The sequence below is a fragment of the Chiloscyllium plagiosum genome, chromosome 35 (genome assembly GCF_004010195.1).
Source record: "Chiloscyllium plagiosum isolate BGI_BamShark_2017 chromosome 35, ASM401019v2, whole genome shotgun sequence".
NCBI lineage: Eukaryota > Metazoa > Chordata > Chondrichthyes > Orectolobiformes > Hemiscylliidae > Chiloscyllium > Chiloscyllium plagiosum.
In genome coordinates, this window is record NC_057744.1 from 29,497,459 (window position 1) to 29,517,627 (window position 20,169).

The 20,169-nt window shown below is 42.2% G+C and overlaps 1 protein-coding gene across 6 annotated transcripts in view; it reads left to right on the plus strand.

The window, feature by feature from the left end:
* robo3 (roundabout, axon guidance receptor, homolog 3 (Drosophila)) overlaps window positions 1–20,169 on the plus strand; it is a 561,002-nt gene that overhangs the window by 373,788 nt on the left and 167,045 nt on the right. For all 6 annotated transcript variants that reach the window (XM_043676839.1, XM_043676843.1, XM_043676840.1 and 3 more), the window contains exons 3-6: window positions 11,461–11,618; window positions 12,747–12,867; window positions 15,426–15,564; window positions 16,427–16,554. In XM_043676839.1, coding sequence (XP_043532774.1) covers window positions 11,461–11,618; window positions 12,747–12,867; window positions 15,426–15,564; window positions 16,427–16,554 — 546 coding nt within the window. The remainder of the gene's footprint in view (window positions 1–11,460; window positions 11,619–12,746; window positions 12,868–15,425; window positions 15,565–16,426; window positions 16,555–20,169) is intronic.

The following is a 20,169-nucleotide window of genomic DNA, read 5'->3' on the forward strand; positions in this document are numbered from 1 at the left end:
AGCATGCCTCGCGGGGTGGTGGCGGGAGCAGGAATAGACTTCCATGGCAATGGTGAGAGTAGGCAACCTAAGGTGGAGGCAGGGTCGAGCCCTTAGGAGGAGTGTGAGCTCAGTGTGGTCAGGTGCTTATGGACAGTGGTGTTGAACAGTTAGCTGTGTTTTTTGAAGTTGCCCACTTTTTTTTAGTAACGAGTGTTTGTTTTCCTTATTTTTCTGCTTTATAGGTAAGATTTTGTATTTAAGATAGCAACTTGTAAACTTCTCACTGTAGTCACGTGTACATGTGACAAGAAAGCTAATTGAAGTCAATTCATAGTCATTCGAGAAGTTCCTTGCCTTGGTTTCTGCTACCAATCTGATGTTTTCCCAGTCCACCTGCATTTTGAAGTTCCCTATGATTACTGTAATAGTACTTTTTTACATGCCTTTTCTATGTCCTGATTTATTTTCTTCCCCACATTGACTACTACTCGGAGCCTTGTATGTGTCTCCCATCAGGGTCTTTCTCCCCTTGCAGTTCTTCAACTCTACCCACACAGATTCTGCACCTTCTGACCCTGTATTGCTCTCGATTTAATTTAATTTCTTATTAACTAGGCAGCCCCGCTCCTGTCTGCCCACCCGTCTATCCTTTCAGTAGGATGCCTATCCTTGAGTATTTAGTTCGCAGCACTGATTGCCTTACAGACTATTTCTGTGGTGCCCACAACATCAGTTGCAGTCTGCACGGCAAGCTCTTTATCCTGTTTTGTCTACCGTGTGCAGTAAGTACAACATCATCAGCCCTGCATTGGCTGCCCCCTTTCAGCCAGCATTTCCATCTGTGCTCTGGATATTGCTGACCAGTACCACAGAAAGCAAAATGGGTGGTGACTGTTAACAGATGGAATACATTTACGACATGCAAACTCTATTTGTTTACAGCAATCAGCTTCGTGTTTAGTGTAAGCATTGGAGTGTGTCCAGTTTCCCTCTAACCTCAGTCGGAGCAATTACACATGTTACAAAAACTACAGCTTTTTTCATGTCACCTGACCTTGGTTGCTAAAGTTCTGACCACCTTCTTTCTCTCCCAACAACAGCCCCTACCACCCACCCAAACCCATTCTGCTCATTTGCAGCTGTACTCTCGCATATTTCCTCATGGAAGCATTCATTTCTGGAATTTCCGACTTGCATTTAAGGTCCAGGGCTATCAGGAATCTAAACAAAAATATCCGATCAAGGGCAAGGGTGGGATGCTAAATGGAGCAGAACTGCAAACCGTTTACGCTGTGATACTGTTTACTAACAATGCAAATAATTTGCACCCTTCCCTCATTGCAGGTTAAAAATTATACCCAACAACCTGAGGAAGAGCCAAGGATCTTCAAAGGACATGACAGAATTGCTCTGCTTTCATTTTACAGTAAACTCTAAGCATCACCTTTTTTGAATGCCCTCCTGATTCTTTTTCCTTCCCACATGAACAGGAACTGCATACACTCCTTACCTGAGAGGGACAGTTAAGCTCACTGAACTTAGAATTCTGTCTCCCAATAACAGCATTATATCCAAAAGCTTTGACCTGATAGGTATTACATTGAAAGGCTTAGTAATACATTGTACATTAGCAGTGGGATCCACAGCACCAGCTAACCTTTGTATTTTGAAACTATTACCCCTCCAATCTGCCTTCCTTAAGTCCACCCATTTCTCCTCCCTTTGGAGGTAGAATCCTTTCTAGGATGCAGATCTAAGAGCAGGAACACACTCCATCACCCAACTAACTGGACACTGCCTATATGTATGCACCTAGCACTGTGGGCAATTTAGCATGGCCAATTCACTTGACCTGCATATCTTTGGACTGTGGGAGGAAACCGGAGCACCCGGGGGAGAATGTACAAACTCCACGCAGATAGTTGCCTGAGGTGAGAATTGAACTTGGGACCCTGGTGCTGGGAGGCAGCAGTGCTAACCACTGAGCCACCGTGCTGCCCCAAATGTAGGCAAGTGAGACTAGTTCAGTTTAGCAAACCATGTCAGCATGGATAATGTGCATTTCAGGGCAAAATTAAGTGGAACAGCAAAGATTCTGGATTACTACCTTAACTAGCTACACCTCTGGGTTGCTCCCTGCCTACATGCAGATTGGTGAAGGAAAAATAAGATTTAGAGGTAAATGTGTGGCTCAAAGATTGATGTGAGTGAAATGGGGCACTGGCCCCAACACTGGGGAAAGAGAGAGCTGTTCTCATTTCAACTATGCTGAGACCAGTGTCTTGGCAAATCATATAAACTGGGATTGTAGATAAAGCTTTAAATTAATTAGTGGGCATGTTTCAATTTAACAGGATTTTCAAAAGTCAAAGTGAAGGAGGAGAGCAGAGATGTAAATCACGAAGAGGCAAGCAATAATCAATGTGTGACAAGAAAGGGATAGAAGAGGGCAGACAAAAGTAGAAGTAGAGAACAATAATCACAAAAAGTCAAAGCTTCAAGGTTTTTGATCTGAATGTGTGCAGCATTTGTAACCAGGTAGATGGGTTGATGGCCCAAATAAAAACAAATGAATCTGACTTGATAAACTCTTACAGAGATCTGGTTGCAGAACTGGGAACTCCCTATTCAGGGGTATTCAATGTTCCAGAAGACCAGGCTAAAAGGAAAAGGAGGAGGGCTTGTTTTCCTCATAAAGGAAGATGTCAGTATGACAGTGAGTAGCAATATAGGTGCAGTAGATCATGATATGCGATCGGTTTGGTGGAAATGAAGAATGGCAAGGGAAGAAGACATAGGTGGGAGTCGTCTATTGGCCCCAAAACTGTTTTCTTGCTGTAGGACAATGTACAATTAAGCCAATAGTGGAGTTATGTCAAAAGGCCACTACAGTTTCCATTGATGATTTTAATTTGCATATTGATGAAACAAATCAGATGGGCAAGGTGATATGGACAGTGAGTTTCCACAGTGCATCAAGGATTGCTTCCTGGAGAAGTAGGTTGCAGAACCTAATTGTGAACAGGCTATTTTACATCTGGTAATGTGTAATGAGGCAAAATTAATAAAAGATCTCAAAGTTAAGAATCCTTTAGGAGATGGTAATCACAGCATAGTAGAGTTTCAAATTCAGTTTGAGGGAGAGCAATGTGGATCTCAAGCAGTGCCCTCAATGTAAATAAGGACAGTTACAGAGGAATGAGGAATGTCTAAAGCAGCCTGGGAAAATAGACTGAGGGAAAAGTCAGTGACTTAGCAGTAGCAGACATTTAGGAAGATATTGCATAAAGCTCAGCAAAAAATTTATCCCAGTCAGAAAGAAAGATTTCATGAGAAGGATGAACCACCCATGGTTGACAAGGACAGTTGAGGAGATTGTATGCCATAGTCTATGGTTACTCAAAGTGGCACCAGCTAGTGGAAGGCCCGAACAGATAAATGTTCACTCACCCAGGGGAGGTGAACTACCCACTGCAGTATTCCAAGCCTTGGACCTGTCCTTTATAGCCACAGTATTTAGATGCTGAAAATGTGTTGCTGGAACAGCGCAGCAGGTCAGGCAGTATCCAGGGAACAGGAGAATCGACGTTTCGGGCATAAGCCCTTCTTCAGTATTTAGATGGCAATCCTAGATCAGTTTCTAGGTAAGGGTAGCCCTCAGGCTCTTGATAGTGGGTAATTCAGAGGTGTTAATGCCATTGAATGTCAAGCGGTGTTTTCCTTGATAAATGTTGTCTGTAAAGCTTTTGCTGGTGTTCAAGGGCAATGTTAGCTATTTTCTTATTGGTTGAGACGCCTCTGGCAGACAATCTGTGAGTAGACAATTTCCCTTCCTCACTGAAATAAAACAAATGAAAATGTGTGACCTACAATGTTGTAGCGTTAACCTTTAAAAATAATTACATTCTTAATGTGGCATCAAGTATCACTCTAAGACTCAAATCTCTCACTATTCATTTTTGCACTGAAGCGTCAACCTGGATTTTGCAGTCAGTGCTCTGGAAAGGGATTTGAGTCTCTCAATCTCCTGAGTCACAGGCAAGTGTGCTACCAACTGACTCACTGCTGACACATCATTGAGTATTAACTGAAAATAAGCTTTCTACACCATTGGAGGCACACTAACAGGAACTAGTTTATTGAATTATTAGTTGATTGTGTTTGATATCAGCAAGGACCATGTGTGTTTGTAAATCGAAGAGGGTGTAGATGACACCATGATGCATTACATTGTTGTTTTGGTTTTTCCTTGATAATTCAATATGAAAAGCTCTGCCTGCTTTATCCTATGTTAGCTAATCATAGTCAGAATATTAAATTGGCCAAAGAACACCTAAAGGAAAATATCTTGGACTACAGAAACAAAAACAGAAAATGCTGGAAAAGGTGGTCTGGCAGTATCTGTGGAGAGAAATTAGAGTTAACATTTCATCGACTTTCTGAGGAAGAGTCACTTGACCTGAAATGTTAACTCGGATTTCTTTCCACAAGTATTGCCAGACCACCTTTTCCAGCAATTTCTGCTTTTGTTTCTGATTTAAAGCATCTGTAGTTCGTTCAGTTTACATTTTGGCTTCTAGCTGATGGCTTGTGTACAGCTATCTGTACATGTGTCCGTGAGAGTGACTGTACATGAGAGAATGACTGACAGCAGGTAAATATGTACACATTTGTGTATGAGTGACTGTGTGAGAGAGACTGAAAGTGATTTGACGGTGTGCATGAGAATTTACATGTGAAAGTAACCATTTGTATGTGTGTGTGTGTGTGTGTGTACGTGCGCACGCAAGATCATGTTTATCTGTGATGGCCTTTGAATAGCCACCAGCACTCACTGTCCAGTTTACATGAGGGACAGTCACTTTTGCAGAGTGGATTATCGCTGTAATTCTGTAAACAAGTCCGAAGGTGAAGGGAGGGTTCCAGTGTTTTGAAAATAAATTAGACCATTGGAGTATCATTTGACAGATATTTTCCTTTCAGTAGCTATTCAGTAGCTTTTAATAGTTGGAATGGCCTCCTCCAGGATGCACAGACGTGCAATGATATATTGATATTACCTACTTAAGGAAACTTATTTTTAATCATTATTTAATTCAATCTGAAGGTCCATTCCCAAACCTAATATATAATTACACTGAACATTATCTGCAGATACATACTTGTGTGAAATATGGAACAAAACCATTAATTTTTGCTTACCTTGACAACTGGCATTCATTCCTGGATTCATTTCAAACCGAAATCTTCAAAATTCAAAGACAGTGTTTAGTCCACTGCACCAACTCCATAATTGCACAGCCTGCTTGACCAGGAATGCACTTTTGAAATGTGCATTCTATTAACTAGGAGTTTGTTGCACAAAACTGTGATTCAGTCATTCTGCCTCCCTGCTGCTCATTTGGACCAGTAAAGCAAACCAATCTGAGCAACCAACGCCATGCATTCCCTGAGGAATAAGGCACCAGGGTGTTCAAGTGGGAAGTTTCAGCCCCAGTCAGACGGCACCAAGAAACAAACTTGTTAGAAATGAAAACTCAGGTAAAAACAATGGTTGACAACCCACCTACTGTCCATCCCCCACTCGGATGGTCTGAAAGATCTCCACTTCCTCTTTGAAAAGGAACTTGAACAGTCCCCATCCATCCTCCATCCTCCTTCACTTCACTAAATGTGTTCTCACTCTGAACAAATTCTCCTCCAACGGCCTCACTTTCTCCATGTCTCCACATGGTCCCAGCTATACCTGGTTCATTGTGGGTATGTGGAACATTCCTTGTTCCAGTTCTACTCATGGGTCACATCAACGATTTTTCAATACATCATCGATGCTGCTTCCTGCTGGTGTCTAGAATTGGAAAACATCTTTGTTTTTGCTTCCAATTTCTCTCCTTTTATTACCCCCACCTGATCCAATTTCTATCCTTCTGTCACCCTCACCTGATCCATCTCTTACTCTTCCCTTCCCTCTCTTGACTTCACTATTTCTCTCTCCACCGATGTTGCTAGGCCTGCTGAGTTTCTCCAGCACTCTGTTCAAAATTTATTAGTCTTTGTGATGCTAGTGTCATGATATTGCTCATTCTACACTAACCTCCGTTAAGATACACAAATCGTTTAATAATCTCCATTAAGCTGAGTGCATTCCAGGTATTTGACCACCATGTTTTCATAATATAAGCCTCAGGTATTTCAGTTTGTTTTATCTCTATTCAATCAACAAACCTAGCTAGCATTAATGGAAAGACCCAATAATCAGCCTCCCACACTCCATAATATAGTCAAGAGGTTGCTAAACAGAGGTGCTTGACTCAAAATGTGCAAGTTAACCATTTCTGTTTATTTATCTTTTTGGGAATTTAAAGTGATGCTATGACTAGAAATGACTCTCTTAGTGCAGCGAGACTGGGAGAAATCAACCAAACCTTCTATGTACAGTTGCTAACTCTTGATTCTTGGTAGACAGTACGTGTGTGTGAATGAGGGACGCCATCTTAGTGTTGACTGTGATGCTTCTGTGATTGGATATGGTCCAGACTGTATCGAGTCTATGCCCCTCACATAAAGATTTGAGGTGGCACCAGAAAGGGATGAGCATCACAAATTGAGAGGGCATTTTCAGGAAAGGTACACTGTAAATCCTGGGATAAAAGTAATCATGCAGAAGGAGACTGGAAACATTGGTCCAGTGTGGCAAGCTAAAGAATTATAATGGGAAAGGACTGAAGTCATTTTTAGTTCGTTTGGAAGCAGGTTTCTCGACAATTTTCCAGGTTCCTTGAAAAATATTTTTCTACTCAGTTCAATTTATCCATTATGGGAGACTGTTAATAGTAATTATGTTTAAATCTCCAATCCATCAATAAAACCAACAATGGCTGCATTCTGGACCAAAATGTTAGCATGAGATTGGTCATAGATTTATCTTCTATATTTTTATGAAACCTAAATTAATTCTACATTTATCTTTCTCTGTGGAGAAACAAACCTTCCGGTTTTAATAAGCACACAATGAGGTCCCTTGCTCTTGCCATGCTTTCCTCTCTATGAAGCAGCTATTTTCCATTCCATTACAAACAGTCCCCAGGCGACATTCCCTTAGTCCATTCTGGTTCCAGATCAGACACCTCACATTGATGTGCTCCTGGGTAAGGAGTGATGAAGTGACTGACCTTCTTCTAAATTCACCTGCCCCTCGGATGTACAGAACAATGGTAATTAAAAAGAAATACTCCCTTGTGGATACCTCTCTCCCAGACCAAATGAAGTTATGTGGTAAAAGGAACCTCCTTAACCAGGCTTTCTTGCGTTAAGGAAACAGTGAATTTATTTGTTATGAAACACAAGAAGAGGTAATAACACAATTCACATGTTGGTAGATTTGAAATTAGGAGAGGGTCCAAAAAAAGAGAGAAAAGTTTTAAGAGACTAATCAATTTCTGGGTTGTTTGTAAAGAGTGGAAAATGGAATGTTGCAGCCATTAGGTTTCGTGTTACCGATAGTAAGCACAATGGTAGTTAAGCAGTTGAATTTCTCGGCTTTGCCGGTTAATGGAAATTCTGTTGTCCTGTTTGCTTTCTTTACTCACTGGCTTACAGCATGCAGCAGTATAATGTATTTTGTTTTTAGTCTGCGGTGCAGGGATGTTTAGTTTCTTTTTATTCATTCATGGGGTGAGGGTGTCACAGACAACATTCATTGTCCAACCCCAATTGACCAGAAGGCAGTTAACAGTCAAAAAGCCCCATGTAGGCCAGATCAGGTAAGGACAGCAGTTTCCTTTTTAAAGGACATTAGTGAATGAGATGGGATTTTTTTCAACAATTAGCAATGGACTCATGGTCATCATTATCGCTTTCACATTCCACCATCTGCCATAGTGGGATTCAAACCTGTGTCTCGAGATCATTACCTGGGTCTCTGGATTAGCAGTCCTGTGACAATACCACTGAGCCATCACCTCCTCACAATGATTGTCCTCAAGCTGCGACCTTCACAGCACGGTAATTCATGTTAGTACATTAAGACACATGGACCAAGCTTGGTTGTGGCTCTTTCAAAGCTTCCAATTGGATAGGACCAGATGACCTATCCAACGCATCTGTTTCAAATTAATTCCTGACAACCTGAATGACCGAGAACGTAGAAATCCTTATTACACATCTTAAAAAAGCAGAAGTCTGCCTTTTGGTATTCTGTGATGAGTGGCCTATCTCCTCTGTAGTTAATTTTGCGTTTGGAGATGTGGGATAAAGAGATGTCAGTAATGTAACGAGAGACCTGGTGGGAGCTGTAGTGTAAAGGGTTAATAGGATGTTCATGTGAATTTGTAAATAAGATAGTTTAATTCTTCAGTGCATGTGATGTAAGATCACATAATTACTGGGGAGTGGCTGTCTTTAAAAGCCATGTATGAAGTGTTGTCCTGTACATAATTAGTATTTGCCATTTTGAATAAAAGGTAATGTTTGCTGACAGCCAAGCCTTCCCTGAATTTTTTTTTCTGGAGCACTTCTGGACACAGTATTGTCACGACACACTGGGCCAACAGAGGAGAATTAATTTTAGTGCTAGTCATCACTGGGAAGAACATAGGTCATGTTTTTGTGTTGGGAGCTAGATGATAATGATCATTACTTTATGGTTGTAATAACTACGGCTTAATTTCTGTTGATTCACGAAGATAAATTTTAGTTAATTATGGCTTTTTGTTGCTGTCTTCCTCTAACACACACAGCCATGCACAGCATTGAAATATGACACTGTGAAGTGTGATCAGGTACAATTAAAGGCTCAAGGGAGTAGTTGCAAGTCAGTAATCGAATCATTGGGTTCAGTGGTCATTTGTAACTGTCATCAAAACCCTAAAATGTCATTAGACTCCAGAAATTATTTCAAAACATAAGATATTATTTGAGAATTCAAACCATGAAGCCCATTGGGTCATTTGTATTCTATCTGTGACCCTCTTCTGTGTATATTTCTTGAATGTCAATGAAATGCTTGCTGCTGACACATTCCAACCACATCAAGAGATTAACAACTCAACTAGAATTTGTACTACTCTTCAATTTGTAATAAATAACTAGTAATGCAGAGGATTTCAACTGTGAAGTGTTGTATTAAATCTATGGCAGAGAATATTGGCTGGAGAAGTGAATTGAGTGTGAAGAAAAGATATATTTGTGAGGAATTTGATATGGAATATAGTCTGTACAGTATTGAAAAATTAGACACTGAGAGAAGAGGAGGCCAGATTCCTGATTTGGAGTTACCAAAGGCTCGTCTGGAGAAAACACCTTTTAAAGATATTTGTGAAAGTGGAGACAGAAAGGAGGCGATGAAGAATTTTAAGAAAGGAATTCACAATCTATGATGGAGTTGGTGATAGACTCTATCAAAATGGACAAAGTGAAGGGAGATAGATTTAGCTTTCAATTGTTTTGTGTCCCGATTATGTAAGTCTGGTTCCTGGTCATATTCACATTTCTCGATTTAGGTAAGCCTGGGTATGGATTCAGAGAAGTAAACAAAGAGCTACAACGCAGAGCTGTTGCATGCAGTGGGCATTTCAATTACGGAGAGTGAAACTCGTTATGTACATAGAAACTAGTCTTGTCTCTACACACACAACTTTCTGTGGACAGAAATTCAAAATCTCAAGAATTGGATGTTTGGGATGAGATGTAAGGTAGAATGAGAATGTCTTAGGGTGGGGTGAGAGAATGGGGTGATTTGCAGACTTGGGGAGGATTTTATGCTGAATGTTGAAGATAAGCAAATTCAGTATAGCTCAGCAAGAATAGGTGAAATGGACAATATGGGTCAAGGTACACGTTGGCAGAAGTTGGATGTGCTGAGTGAAAGATTGATTGAGGTCATAATAGAGCAGCAACAATGAAACCGCAGTCCCAGCACAGGCTTATAAAACATCATAGCCCTAATTTTACAGTATTGTCCCTTCATCCTGGCTCACTGTGGATACTAGGAGAAAGTGAGGACTGCAGATGCTGGAGATCAGGCATGAGCCCTTCATGCCCAAAATGTCGATTCTCCTCCTTGGATGCTGCCTGACCTGCTGTGCTTTTCCAGCAACACATTTTCAGCTCACTGTGGATACTAGCAATGTTTTGCCTTTAATAATTCCCTTGCTCCTTCAGAACTGTGATCCTGGCAGCATTCCCCTGTATTTTGTAAATACCATATTAAAATTTGTAACTTTGGTTCCAATCTTGTCCAAATGTAGCTTTGTAAAGTGTGTAGGATAAATGCTGTTTGGGGGGGAAAGAAAATAGAGTGTGGACATGCATTCTCGGGTGTCAAGTTCCAGTGGGACATTTGAAGTGATGCAGCAGCTTTGACATTGAATCTGTTGCTTTTTTCCATCCAAGCTGCACAGAATTGATAATCCTCCTCTCCCCGGTGTATTTCCAGAGCTCCCAGGGGAGATATTCGGAATACGTTCTACGGATCTAATTAATTGCTATGCTCTTCTGTTCTTGTAATATATGCTGGTTGGGAGCCATGAGTCCACTTTAGTGCTCTCAATGGTTTTTTGACTGACTGCAGAGTTAGCTGTTACTTTGGGTAATGGACATATCTTCCATCCATCTGACTGGGAATATTCATTAATTCAGATCAGTAGAGACCAAATTGAATTACTAAAGGAGGGAAAAATGAGCTGGTGTAATTTGGTGCAGTTTGCAGGCAGAAACTAATGTGTACATAGATCAAGGGTGATGTGGGCCATTACAAGCTTTAATGGAACTGCTTGGGACTGAATAAATACAGGAATTACTTAGTAGATGCTGATTAGGCTGTTTTTAGTCCGATCATGTTGATAGAATGAAATTTTTACTTGTTATATATTGTAGCTGTGTTGTTCTTAGTGGAGTCTGCCAAAGGCTCGATCACACAACAGGTCGTTGTACAGAAGGTGCCAAGGGAAGACACAGGATAACTGCACTGATGTCTAACTAATATTGGTGTGACTAGGTGTGTGTTTCTGCTTGAATTGTGGGAAGATAAGAACTTTTGTAAAGCTTAGCAAGGATATTCAGCTCGATAAGGCTGTCAGTTCTGATGCCTTTGGCCTTCTATCCCTTGGAACACATTCAAGTTGTTGCTTGATCGTGTTTGTTCAAGCTTCAGTGATGGTCCTTTTCTGTCTTTCACCACAGTTTTGTACTTCATCGCCTTACCATCCAAGCGCCTTTCTTTCTCATTGTAATTTGGGTCCCCCCCCCCCCCCCCCCAGCATTAAAAGCCTTCACTGTAATGAAGCATTTACCTGTATTAGCCGTGACTGGTGGCAGTTGAATTGATAGGTGTGTGTTGCAAGGGGTGACAGTAGGTGGATTAATCAGGAGCTGACTTCTTGTGATGTTTTGGATTTAAATCACCAGCATTGGGTCAATTCAAGCAAAATGGCTTCCTCTCCTGACTGATGAAGATTTTCTTTCACTGTCTTTTCATAGTCCTGCGGGATGATTTCCGCCAAACACCCAGTGATGTTGTGGTGGCGGCGGGAGAGCCCGCTGTGATGGAGTGCCTCCCACCCAGAGGGCATCCAGAGCCAACCATCTCCTGGAAGAAAAACAACGTCCTCGTTAATGACAAGGATGAGCGGATCACGGTAAGATCTGTCTAACAGCACAGAGTGCTCGCTGTGACAGGATATGGACAGGGAATGCTGGTGAACTGCACATAGACTCCATTCCCATCACCTGTTAAATGTTGAGGCATGAGGAGCAAGCAGTTCTTCAGTGAACAAAGTCACAGACTGTTATTAAACTGACTGAAACTCATGTAATACACTCTCTCAATCTCCGGAGCAGTTGATATTAAAAGGTTGGTGCTTCACCTGAACCATTTTGTTTGTTTTTGTTTAATTTCCTGCAACTTTTAATGTTTCTCCCTATTTTTTAATTGCCCAATTTAGCCTACTTCACAGAGTAAAGTTTCAGCAAAGTAGCTTTCGGGACTTTTCAGTATTAGATTAGATTCCCTACAGTGTGGAAACAGGCCCTTCGGCTCAATAAGTTCACACTAACACTTTGAAGAGCAACCCACCCAGACCCATTCCCCTACATTTACCCCTGACTAATGCACCTAACACAATGGGCAATTTAGTATGGCCAATTCACCTAAACTGCACATCTTTGGACTGTGGGAGGAAACCGGAGTACCCTGAGGAAACCTACGCAGACACCGGGAGAACGTGCAAACTCCACACAGACAGTTGCCCCAGGCAGGAATTGAACCCTGGTTCCTGTTGAGGTAGCAGTGCTAACCACTGAGCCACTGTGCCACCCATTTACATGCCATTGTCATAATATACCACCCCAGATACCCTGTACCACAGTTAACCACTCTCTGCTATAAAATGTCCCCAGAATGTTTCACACCAATACCCCAGTTTACCGTGCCCACAAAATGTACTACACAGCAATATGCTGTTCCCCAAAAGTATACCACACCCCATAGACTCTGTTCCCAAACTGTGACACGCCCCATATATCCTGTCCCCATTGTGTTAGACATCCCATATACCCTCTCCCCACAGCATAGCATGTTCCCATATACCTTTGTTACCTCAATGTGCTACACTGAAATATATTCTCTCCCTCCAGTGTAAGATACTTTAATATATCCTGTTACTCAATCTACTACAACCCAATATTCTCTGCCAGATGAATGAACCAGACTGTGGTGACTTTAACTGAAAGTATCTGGTGCTATGATTTGATACTTTCTCCTCTAGATCCGAGGGGGAAAGCTGATGATCTCAAACACTAGAAAAGCTGATGCTGGTATGTACGTCTGTGTGGCTACCAACATGGTGGGCGAAAGGGACAGTGAGCCTGCAGACTTGGTTGTATTCGGTAAGTAAATGTTTTGTGAATCTCCTTTTATTTTGCCTTTTGTGCATGTGGCTTGTCAGGAATGTGCTTGTAGGCCTCAGGGGACACTGCTTACTCTCCCACGTACACCTCCCATCCTGGGTTTCTCCCTTCTCTGGAAGACTTGACTTTGTAGTCCTAAGGATGCCAGTCACCTCATGGTTCTTCATCCAAGTTCATACTTTCATTGTCTGTTCAGTCGTGAGGAATTGCCATACTGATTGGAGACTTGAGCTGTTTGCAGTCCAGGTTCCCAACGCCAATGATATTTCCACAACTGCAGGCCTGTCTGGAGTTGTCTTGCCAGTATGCCTCAGTGGTACACTGGGCAGTACCATCCACATCCTGGGAGCTACCATTGACTGAACTGGCCCAGCCAAATAAATACTGTGGGTGCAAGAACAGGTCAGGGGCTAGGTGTCCTGCAGTGAGTAACTCAGTACTTGGCTCCCCAAAGCCGGTCTCCCATCTGAAGGACACAAATCAGGAGTATGATGGAATACTCCCCACTTGTCTGGACGGATGCAGCTCCAACTACACGCCTAACACCATTCAAGACAAAACAACCACCTTTGCAGAATACCTCAACTCATAGAGTTGGTTCCTATCAAAGATCTAATCACATCAGCTCAGGAGGATGATGGGACTTCGGGTGTGGGTACCTAGCACAACATCTTCATCTGGCAGAGAATATTGGGTTCTAGTAGACTGAGGAATAGGAGATACTGAAGTGTGGTACACTGGAGGGGGAGAATGCGTTTCAGGATAGTGCATTGAGGTGACAGAGGTATATTGGAACATGGTATGCTGTGGGGAAAGGATATATGGGATGTCTACTACAATGGGGACATGATATATGGGGTGTTTTACAGTGTGGGAACAGTATATATGGGGTGTGGTATACTTTTGGGGAATAGTGTATATCTATTTAATACACTTTGTGGGCATGGTAAATTGGGGTATTGTACACTAAGCCATAGGGTGCAAGTGGTGTATGACAGTCTGGAGACATGATATATTGGGGTATACTAGAACTTTGGGTGTGGAGATATTGCAGGATAGCATGTCTGCAGCAAAAGTGTCAGACAGATGCCCAGTGACTCAAGCTGCTCAGTTCCTCATCTGGTGTGAAAGTAAACTGTCTCTATCCAAGCTTGATTCCAAGGGTGGGTGACCTCATTTGGGATACTGACAGAACATTGAATTATTCTTCCTTCCATACAAAATAGGAGCAGAATCAGACCACTGAGCCTCTCTGCTACTCAACATGATCAAGGCTGATGTGTTTTGTGTTTCAAATTGCACTTTCCCATCTTCCCCCTCCCCCACCTGCCTCCCACCTCCCACATTCACCCAAACAGGAGAACCCTCAATCCCCTGCCTGAGAAGAAAAACCTATCCATCTGTCTTTCAAATGACTCCACTTTCTCCACCTTCCGAGGCAGAGAGTTCCAAGTTGAGCAACACTTTGAGAGAGAAAAAGACTCCTCATCTTTCAAGAAAGTGTGACACCTAATTTTCGAACAGTGCCACTTAGTTCACTGAACATTAAGCTGAAGTGTAGAATTTTGTACCTTTTTTGCCCACTCCTAAACTTCTACCTTCTAACAGAACATAAGCTCTTACAGCAGCATTTGCCTGACTAGGTAGTAAGAAACAAAATAAGTCAGAAAAGGATCTGCCTTGTCAATGTTCGAACTGCTCATGAACAGTCAGCATGTACTTATTATGTCATTATCAGCTCCTTGTGAAACACAGAGTAAGAGTGCACCGAGACAGTAACTGGTGAGAGCGACAGTCTGAGATGGCAGTTCTGGGGAATTGGGTCCACTCATAACTTTAGGGCAGAACTTTATCTTTAGCATCATGACCTCAGATTGAATGGCATTTACATTCTCATCTGTGTAGGAAATAGTCATTTGACAGTGATTTTCTTCAAATTGGCCACTTCGGCATAACAGGTGGGCTCTTGAGTCTAGAGGGCTCACAGGAATTTCTCTCAACAGAGGAGCAACAGTCTGTGGCTCGGAGGAGAGAGGGCACCCCCATTTTCAAAATTCAAATTAGAAAATGGCCTAAAGGGGCTGGGTCCATGTAGAAGGAGAACCTCTCACAGGACAGCCTGTGGCTCGACATTCAAGGTGGGTCTAAAGCCTGTCTGAACCTTTGATTTCATCCATTCCCTACCTCACATGTTTCTGAAAACACCTCTAGACAGTCATTCTAGTTTCTGATGCTTCAGTGGGTGTGTGTACCCCCTGCCAAAGAAATTGCCTGGTCCAGGACAGTGCTGGAGAATGAGCATACCACACACATTGCCTAATAGTCTCAATACCTGTCTCCATATGTGGAGGTAAAAATCCATTCCCTGAGCTTCTTGCATTGGCATCATAAATGTGTTGTTCGAATAAGCCCTAGAAGCCCACAGTCTGTAGCTCTATGCTGTGAGTTCTTTGGCCCCTGTGCGCCTGTTGCCTTTTTGTGTGGAGCTCTGTGCTGCTTATGTACAGATTTTCATTCTTCCCTCACTAATCCAACAGAGCGGCCCACCTTCATCAAGCGTCCAATAAATCAAGTGGTCCTGGTCGACGACACGGTGGATTTTCACTGCGAGGTGCATGGGGACCCAGTTCCAACCACTCGTTGGCGCAAGGAAGAGGGAGAGCTGCCACGTGGAAGGTGATAAATTCAAATATTATGGAGCCTTATATAATATCATATTGTTCCCAGTCAAAAGATGTTCAGTCCTCAAGGGATTGAAGTTGGTGCTAATTGCATGTAAAGCCAGTTTTGTTCATGAAGGTTTCATATCATTTTCTTCATTCTCATGAGCAGAGTGGATACCATTCCAATATTTAGTGGGCTTACCTCATTGGTCTTAAAGCCTGTTGGATAGAGCTACAAGCCATTAATGTGGCTCTGCTGGTTTCATTGGTAAATGCTGAACCACAGAGAGTCAGATTCCATCTCTTCCCAGTGCTGGTCACCTCCCCTCCAGTGGAAAGGATGTGGCAAATTTCTTGGTTCATTATGGGGACAGCTGTAAGCAAATCAGGAAAGATTCTCAGTCCTGACCACTGTGCAGTGACCTCCCTGCTGGAGTACAGATGTCAAATTCGGGGTCTACCATTGGTACAATGCCCTCTACACCCACGTTCATTGTTGCCTATTGTTCGAGCTAAAAACCTGAAGGATGCCCAAGAGGTGCTGGCATATGGGAGTCCGTACTCCAACATTAAACATACATATTTGAGGCAGGAAGTAGGGGAGGCAAATGAATTGGGGAAAGTGAGAAATAATGGGATAATTTAGATTTGGGATGTCACTCATTTCTCACCAGGATGTAATCAGCCACATCAATTAATGGAAATAAAGGATTGGGAAAGCTGTAAAATTGAGCATCAGTTCAGGAAGGTCCATTTCATACTCTCTCACAAACTCAAAATTAGTCCATTTCCAGGTTTGGAAATTGTGCCGTTCATTTAATTTTGCACCAAGTTATACAGAATGCAGCCAAGAAATTCCTTTCTGTCTCCTGCAGGTTTGAGATTCAGGCTGACAACAGCCTACGGCTGGCACGGGTTGGCAGTGAGGATGAAGGAACGTACACCTGTATTGCAGAAAACAGTGTGGGTAAAGTTGAGTTCTCGGGCACTCTGACTGTTCACGGTAAGGAGCCCTTGAGTTGAAACCTTTTGAACTGAAGGCTAGTGCATTCAGAGAATGTGCTTCCTTCGTGAAATGTTCTATTCATCAAGTGTGATGTTCTGATCTGAGAATGTGTTTGATGGAGTGAGTCAATGAGCTGACATTCCCAGTGGATAGCAGAATCGCAGAGAAAAGGATTGTGAAAATTTAAAGCATATTTGATGCAGGTTTGACTTGAGAGTCAATGAATGTCAAGTAATGTTTCTGTATCTGGAGAGTTTGTCTCTTGATTTATGAGCCCTGGCATTGTGTCAAGCTACTGGTTTGACCATTTAATAGGCCATCTCATTGGAGTCTAATCTATCGTTGTCAAATTTTCCAAGGTCCATTGGGAATCATGAGGTGACCCTCATTCACTCCCCTGGGCAAGGGAGCAGGAAACATTCTTCTCTTAGTCCTCACTGGAGATTGTGCTGGATTGGATATCCCATTAAGCTCAATTGTTAAAAAGAAATCATCCTTCCTAATTGTATTTTTGAATGAAGGTAGAATGCTGAGTATCTTCCAATGGTTACAATAATTGAATACTGCTTTTCTTGCTCCATGAGTTTAGTTGAATTTTTCAGGGCTAGTTAGATGTGAAAGCTGCTTTGTGTCGAATGATTGTTGCTGTAAATAGAAAAGCTCTTCTGGTGCATGGCAGGAGTCTGCATCTCTCTAAACGGTTCGGTTTGATTCACCTGTCAGGTCAGAACTAAACAAAATGTCCCTTCCAGTTTAATGGCCTTCTGTGAGGAAGCAATGTCAAAGTGCTCCATTTCATTCATTTTCATCTGTTGGAGAGCGGAATTCTGCTCCCACTCCAATCAAACCTTAAAATTACCACTGAACCTTTTTTGTGCTAAAGTGTGCAATTGTCAGGGATAAAGGGATGCTCCAGTGGTTTTTATCTTTACTGACTGATTGTCACTCACTCACCAGCAGTGCACCACCTATTACCGTGTGCCTGAAGTGAATATCGGAGACAAAAAAAAAAGGGAAATCCTAAACTGTCAAGCCAAGTGTTCATTTTTATTACCCGCCTTGGTTGGCCATTTGAACTGGATTGCTTTTTTAAATTAATTTTTCAGATGTAGACATCTGTAGCAAAGCTTGTATTTAATACCCATCCCTCGTTGTCCCCGACGACTTTGGTGAGCTGCATTTTCTCAAATTGTTGTAGACCCTTATGATGAAGGTGCTTCTCCACTGCTTTTCGTTACCAGGTTTTGATCCACTGGCCAATAAGGAGTAGCAATGTATGTCCCTCAACTCAGAATGGTATGGAATTTTAAGGGGAAACTAAAGATGGTGGTAGTGTTCTCTTGTCCTTCCAGGCAGGAGAGCTCAAGGCTTTGGGAGGTGCTGCCTAGTATTTGAGCATGAGGAAGAGTTGGAGCTTGATTCCTGTTTAACTGGGAACAATGCTGATGTTTAATTATTCCCAAAATGACCATAGCCTTAAGGGCACGGTAGTGTTGGGGTCATGGAACGCGAGTGTTAAGTACAAGGTTGCGAGTACAAATCCCACCATAATAAGTTTTAAAACTGAATTTGGTAACTCCAATCCTGTGTAGTCCAATATCAGAAATAAATGATCACTGGCTTATTAAAGTCCTTCAAGAAAGGGAAATCTCCATCTCCATATAAACTTATGATGCCAACTGAAGTGGCCTTTCAAAGCCCACCAGCTAATGTGATCTTGTCCTGAGTCAATATAAATCAAATAAGACTACCTGGTGATGTGGTCAGTCAGTATATTTCCCTATGTGTAAGGCAGGTTGATCTGCCTAATCCCAGGAAAGAGTACTATATTGATGTTAGGGTCAGTAAACTGAGGTGGTTCTCAACTAACTGGGATTCCTGCTCCTGATTTACAAATTTGTGTTTTCAGTTTTCACTCATTCTGTTATGAGTGAACGTCATGGCAGGCTGGATCAGGTGAAAGGGGATATTGCAACAGTCAAACGGTCAAAATGAAACACATTACATTGTGGTTCAACTCTCCCTGTAATGCTGATGTGGCTCAATCTTAATATAAGCAGAAACACTCTGACAGGAAGTGATCTGTGAACGCAGGATTTCTATAAACTGCAGATAAAACTAGCCAATTAATAAGACAGTATAGAACAGGCCAATAACACACGCAATTGGTAATTCACTATGAAGATCATAGTCATAGAGATGTATAGCACAGAAACAGACCCTTCGGTCCAACTTGCCTATGCTGACCCGATATCCCAAACCAATCTAGTCCCACTTTCCAGCACCTGGCCCATACCCCTCTGAACCCTTCCTATTCATATTCCTGTCCAGATGCCTTTTAAATGTTGCAATTGTACCAGCCACCACCACTTCCTCTGGCAGCTCATTCCATACAAGTACCACCCTCCACCTGAAAAAGTTGCCCCTTAGGTCTCTTTCAAATCTTTTCCCCTCTCATCCTAAACCTATGCCCTCTAGTTCTGGACTCCCTTGGAAAGACTTTGTCTATTTATCCTATCCATGCCCCTCATAATTTTGTAAACCTCTATAAGGTCACCCCTCAGCCACTGACACTCCAGGGAAAACAGCCCTAGCCTGTTCAGTCTCTCCCTACAGCTCAAATCCTCCAACCCTGGCAACATCCTTGTAAATCTTTTCTGAATCCTTTCAAGTTTCACAACGTCCTTCTGATAGGAAGGAGACCAGAATTGCACGCAATATTCCAACAGTGGCCTAACCAATGTCTTGTGCACCTGCAACATGACCTCCCAACTCCTATACTCAATTCTTTGACCAATAAGGGAAAACATACCAAACACCTTCTTCACTATCTTATCTACCTGCGAATCTACTTTCAAGGAGCTATGAACCTGCACTCCAAGGTCTCTTTGTTCAGCAACACTCTTAGGACCTTACCATTAAGCGTATAGATCCTGCTAAGATTTGGCTTCCCAAAATGCAACACCTCGCAATTATTTAAATTAAACTCCATCTGCCACACAGCCCATTGGCTCATCCGATCAAGATCCCGATGTAATCTGAGGTAACCTCCTTCACTGTGCACTACACCTCCAATTTTGTTGTCATCAGTAACCTTACTAACAATACCTTTTATGCTCACAACCAAATCATTTATGTAAATGACAAAGTAGTGGACCCTGCACCGATCCTTGTGGCACTCCACTGGTCACAAGCCTCCAGTCTGAAAAACACCCCTCCACCACCACCCTCTGTCTTCTACCTTTTGAGTCAGTTCTGTATCCAAATGGCTAGTTCTCCCTGTATTCCGTGAGATCTAACCTTGCTAACCAGTCTCCCATGGGGAACCTTGTTGAACGCCTTACTGAAGTCCATACAGATCATGTCTACCATCTGCCCTCATCAATCCTCTTTGTTACTTTTAAAAAAAAACTCAATCAAGTTCATGAGACATGATATTTCCCACGCACAAAGCCATGATTTTAAAAAAAAACTGCTTTAAATGTGACTCTCAAAGTGCAAATCAATAGTTTTCATTTGGCCATTTGTTTGTTGATAAATGGGGTCATAATAACAAGTATGGATAAAACATCTTGAACTTAGTAAAATGTTTCAAAACCCTTTTCAGGAGTG